This window comes from Galeopterus variegatus, unplaced genomic scaffold (assembly GCF_000696425.1).
Source record: "Galeopterus variegatus unplaced genomic scaffold, G_variegatus-3.0.2 Scaffold3232, whole genome shotgun sequence".
Classification (NCBI taxonomy): domain Eukaryota; kingdom Metazoa; phylum Chordata; class Mammalia; order Dermoptera; family Cynocephalidae; genus Galeopterus; species Galeopterus variegatus.
Window position 1 is genome coordinate 45,656 of NW_007729343.1, and position 5,458 is coordinate 51,113.

The following is a 5,458-nucleotide window of genomic DNA, read 5'->3' on the forward strand; positions in this document are numbered from 1 at the left end:
GTATGTGGGATCCGAACCCTCGGCGGGAGCGCCGCCGCACTTCCCAAGCGGCGCACTGCAGCAGTGCGCCACCGGGCCGGCCCCCTACATTCTGCTTTTTTCATAAATTCCCCACGTCTGCCACAAAGTCTGTACAATTTTTAATGAATGCTTGACATTCTATCAGACCGAACATACTTCATTCAACTCAAATGCCTCCTCCTTCCGAGGAGCATTGTTTTGTTTGCATTACCCTAAAGACAGTGTAATAAATATGGCTGCAAAGCACAGGCGTGAGCTGAGTGACAGGGCCTCCTTTTTCACTGCCCCCCACATCTCTCAGCCCCCATTCCTCCCCCACCCACCGCACCCTCTTCTCGCCAGCCCTCCTGGGATGAGCCTTGCAGAACGGTCACTCACGTTCAGCGCATGGATGGGTTTGGTGACATTGAACTTGTCCATGGTGGACAGGATGATGGAGGGTGTGGTCAGGAAAAACAGCACCACGAAGAGACTGAAGTTGATGCCCAGCCACTGGAGCCACCAGCGGAGGCCCTGGATAGACAGGTTCTTCCTGCAGAGGGGGAACAGAGGCCCGGAGGCTTATCTCCCAGTGCCCACGGCTCAGGTGGGTCAGAAGCTCAGACTTAGGCAGGCCGAGAGCCTGGGGGCCCTGGCAGAGGGCGCATCTGGGCCTCAAGTTCTCTGCACTGACCCTCAGCCACAGGAAGGTCACTGTGAGCTCAGAGGGACATCGGGTTATTCACCACGGGTGGGGTTTCCCGGCTACAGTCTAGGGGCCAGAAATTACCCAAAGAGATGTCACGAGCACCCAAGCAGACGAAACAAGGCTCCAGCATGGCATTTGTTAGACATGTCTGCAAGGCTTTGTGATGAATGACACGTTCTTCCCAATGGGGCCCCAGGCTGGGGTGCAGGGAGGAAAGAAGTGGGGACAGAGGAGGAAAGCCTCAGCTGGAACCTGCCCTGGTCCCCCACCCCCACCAAGAACAGACCCACAAACCCATCCCAAGTTTCAGAAGCCCTGAGAACCAAACAGCAGGACAGTTGAGGCTGAACTGGAACCCAGTGGGGACCGGTACCCAAAGCTCATCCCGTGCATGGAACTGAGGCGGGGGGCTTCTGCTGGGGGTACCCCCACCCTTGGCATGGTGCTGAATGCCCACGGACACAGCTCAGCTCCCCAGTGTGTCCCCCAGGCTGGCGCTTAACCTCAGGCTGCACCGCCCAATGGGGAAGCCACCAAGCCACACCTGGCTACCGAGCACTTGAAATTTGAAACACTTGAAATTTGGCTGGTCTGCATTAAGAGGGCTAGAAGCGTAAAACATGCACCAGATTTCGAAGACTAAGTATAAAAAGAGAATGGCAGCATCTCAAATTTTTAAAACACTGATTACACGTTGAAGTGATAAAATTCTGGATATACTGGGAGAGATAAATTATTAAAATTAATTTCAACTGTTTTTTTACTTTTTAAAAAAAACTTTGGTGGCTGGCCGGCACAGGTATCGAACCCTGGACCTTGCTGTCATCAGCACCATGCTCTGACCAGCTGAGCTAACTGGCCAGCCCTCTTCTTACTTTATTAACACGTCTCCTAGGAAACTCACAATTACATACGTATGGCTGGCTGGGTAGCTTGGTTGGTTAGAGTGCAGGGTTGGAACACCAAGGTCAAGGGTTTGCAACCCCATACTGGCCAGCCGCCAATAAACAAACAATAAACCATACAATTACATACGTAGCTGGCATTATATTCCTGCTCAAATGCCAGGGAGAACCACTGGAGGGAAGCACTGGCTGTGAACACCCCTGTCAGGCTGCATCACACACATGACCCAGGCCCCGAGTTGCAGGAGACGTGTGTAGATCTCCACTGAGTGCCAGCTCACATCTGTGCCCCGGGTGACTGGGCAGCGCCCCCCAGGAGCCCAGGCCTCTCTTCTGCCCCTTCCCAGGCCTGGGAGCTCACCAGCAGATGTCCTCAGGGTAGGTGGCGAAGGTGACCGTCCACTTGGAGGTGCAGAGCTCTTTGCTGTGGGAGGAGGGCTGGGGCTCACCTTTGCACCGAAGGCCCTGACACTTGCAGGCGTTGAAGTCTTTCAGGATGCTGCCGGGAGAAGCAGAAGCAGTCAGGGCCCAGCCCAGCTGCGGTGCCACACACACATGGTACATGGAGGACAGGGACCGAGGGAAAGCGGGAGCCTTGTGACACAGGATCTCTGCCATATTGTTATTATTTTATTATAATTAATGCTAGGAAAGAAATACATGCTCAGTGCACTAGGTGGAGGATTTTGCTGAAATCAAACACGACAGCCCTGCAAGCAAGAGATCACTGTCCCCAAGGTAGGTTTTGTGCTCCTGTCCATCTGACCCCACGGTTGACACTACCCCAGCTCATGCTCCTCTGCGGGGCCACCCTCCACCCTGACCGTGTTGGACCCCGACCTGCCCCTGCCCAGTGCTCACCTCCGTCGTCCCAGGCCCAAGAGCAGCCTGAGACCACGTCGCACATGGCCTGTTCCCAAATTTCCTCCCAGGACTCCCACCTCCACGTGCATCATCCCCATGGGTCACAGACTGTCCCCCTCTAGCCTCTCACAAGGAACCCCGGCCCCTTCACTCCTGTCTCAGAACACCCTTCCCCTTGACCCTGGCCTCCTCCGCCTCAGGGTCTGAAGTGAGGCAGGAAGTCCTGTGGGGAACAGCCAGGGAATGGTTCCCAGGTTCACGGTGCCCGAGACAGATGGCAGGGGAAGGGGCATTGGCTTGGCTACCTCCTTGCTGCATCCCTCCCCGACCCTACCCCCTGCTCCTCCCAAGGCCAGATGACACTGCGAGCCGGACATCAGAGACTTTGTGAGCTCAGAGCTTCATGCCAAGGGGCATATGAGAGCCCACTCCCCAGATCCAGGCTCCCTGTAGCAGTGAGTGCCCCAGAGTACCCGGGGGTCTTCCCCACAGCTCTGCATGTGTGGGAAGATGGGGAGCCCAGGGACAGAAGAAGGATCTGTGGTTCCAGAGCTGGTGATACCTAAAGGAGGGGGTGTGTACCCATCCCGCCTGGCAGAATGCTGGCACACACAGCCAACGGGACGGATCGCTGGGCCAGCTGTGGAGAGCCCGGCTGTGGGGCCAGGCCACGTGAGCCCAAGAGGGGACCAGCCAGAATCACCCCACACCCAGCCCCCACCAGCTGTCACACAAACATGGCTGGGCTCACCGGAGTGATGGACACACCATCTCTACCAACGGGGACAGCAAGTTACCTGGAAGAGAACAGGGATTCGGCCAAGGGAGGGCCTGGGGTGTGCCCACACTCACTAGGTGGCCATGGACTTCTCCTGGAAGGTGACAAAGGCCATTCCCAAGGGCTGGTACTGGACCCGGCGTCCCTCCTCTGTGATCCTCTCCAGCAGCCTGTCCTTCATGCGCGTGTAGTAAGAAATGGCGTTTTCCTGCAGGGAGACACATCCCCTGGGGATGACGCGGCCCCGCACAGGTGCAAGGACACCACGGTCCCAGCCAGGTACTGTGATCCTCTCCAGCAGCCTGTCCTTCATGCGCGTGTAGTAAGAAATGGCGTTTTCCTGCCGGGAGACACATCCCCTGGGGATGACGCGGCCCCGCACAGGTGCAAGGACACCACGGTCCCAGCCAGGTATGGGGCTCACCCGCTCACAGCCCTGCACTTCGCAGCAGCAGAACTGGCCGCAGGGCTTGGGGTTGATGAGGGTCGGCTGGCCCGTCTTCACCTGCAGGTTTGTGTAATAGGTCAGGCTCCGCTCAGTCTTCTTTCTGCAGCGGGGGAGCAGGGCAGGGTGCAAACTTCATGCATGTCCTGTGGCATGAATGCCACACCCACGGTTCAAGCATCCGTCACCAGGAGGGGAGGAGGAGCCCAGCGTTCTGAACAAGAAGGGGGCAGGGCCACCCACCTCCCTTCCCAGCAGGGGAATCCCAGGCCACCGAGGAAAGAGGTGGCACCTCATGGGAGAAGGGCTCAGAGAGCTCCAGGCCAGCTGATCTGAGGCCCACCCACCCACTGCCCCCTCTCACCTCTCCTCGCACAGGTAGATCAGCTTGGCCACGTCGCAGCACAGCCGGACATCCGCCACCTTGCACGTGGGATACGCATCCCTGCGGCAAAAGATGGTCATTGGCAAGAAAAACCCCAGGCAGGGGACAAGCCACCTCTCCAAGGAAAGGACCACAGAGCAGTCACGCTGCTGTCCTTTGTGCCAGCAGAGCTTTTCACTTTGTCTTTTACCCCCCAAGAGGGGGAAATTTTGAAATTTAATACAAAGAGGCCTTTTTTAGGCATGAAGGTAACTGCCTGGAAGTGACAAGTTTACACCCACCTGACTTCCAATCAGCTGGCAGCCCTCATGGGAAAAACGAACCTCTCTGTTGTCCCCTCTAACCATCCATTTATTGTTTGCTTCAGGTCAGTATCTACCTCGGACTGTCACTGAAATCCTACTCAGTTCGTAACGTTTTTTAAAGGTCACAGACTTTTTAGAGCGTCCAATGAACACAAAAGACCCTCAGCTCAGAAAAAGGTCTACTCATATGTTAACGTTCAGCAAAATGCTTACCTACTCACTGCCGGCCAAGTACGGTTGCATATATTAACTTATTTAATCCTCATCATAATCTGTGAGGTTTTTGTCCCCATTTTACAGATGAGTAAACCGAGGCCCACAGAGGTCAAGTGTCTCATGCCCAAGGTCACACAGCTAGCAAGCGTCTGAGCCAGAAGTTGAACCCAGGTAGCCGGCTCCAAGGTCAGTATCTGCAGCCGCCATGAGATGCCCCCTCAACATATACACAAAATTGTACATCCGACTCCTGGGGATTCCAGGACCATGTAAATTCCCACCTACTATGTGCCAGGCTACTGTTCCAGGTGCTGGGAACAGAGGCTGGATAAACTCACATTTCAGTGAGAGAGAAAGCCTGGAGACACATCAATCACCAATTAATCAGTGGACAATTTCAGGTCCCAGTAAGAACACAGGGGAAGAGATGCCCAGTGTAAGCCTCGCTGCTACAAGGCAAATTCACACATCCACACGTCGAGCCCCAGACGGCAGCAGTGTTTACTAAGAAGGTGTCCTAAGGTGGGGCAAAGGATGAGACACACGATGTTTGGATGGGAATGAGGGGACCTTTTTTTTTTCTTTAAGGTTATACCTTAAGTGGAACTGCTGTTTCCAAATGTTGCCCAACAGGCAACTTTTCAAGGAATAGAGAAAAATGATTCCACTACAGAGTGCTTGTACACTCACATAAATGAGTATTTCTAAAATACTTGTAGTTTCTGAAGAAGAGGGCAGTTGGTAAATTTTAAACACCCATTTTACGATTCTGTTTATATTAGTAATGTGTGTAGCACGTGCTCTCTTCATAAATATTGCAAAGTCAATCTGTAGCCAACTCCTGGTGCTTG

At 54.5% G+C, this 5,458-nt stretch overlaps 1 protein-coding gene across 1 annotated transcript in view; it reads right to left on the minus strand.

The window, feature by feature from the left end:
• Positions 1-5,458, minus strand: part of TMEM63A (transmembrane protein 63A) — a 41,791-nt gene that overhangs the window by 13,588 nt on the left and 22,745 nt on the right. Inside the window, exons 11-15 of the mRNA XM_008584344.1 lie at positions 4,066-4,146; positions 3,681-3,804; positions 3,331-3,464; positions 1,976-2,113; positions 400-553 (exon numbers count right to left, since the gene is read on the minus strand). Of these exons, the coding sequence (XP_008582566.1) occupies positions 400-553; positions 1,976-2,113; positions 3,331-3,464; positions 3,681-3,804; positions 4,066-4,146 (631 nt within the window). The remainder of the gene's footprint in view (positions 1-399; positions 554-1,975; positions 2,114-3,330; positions 3,465-3,680; positions 3,805-4,065; positions 4,147-5,458) is intronic.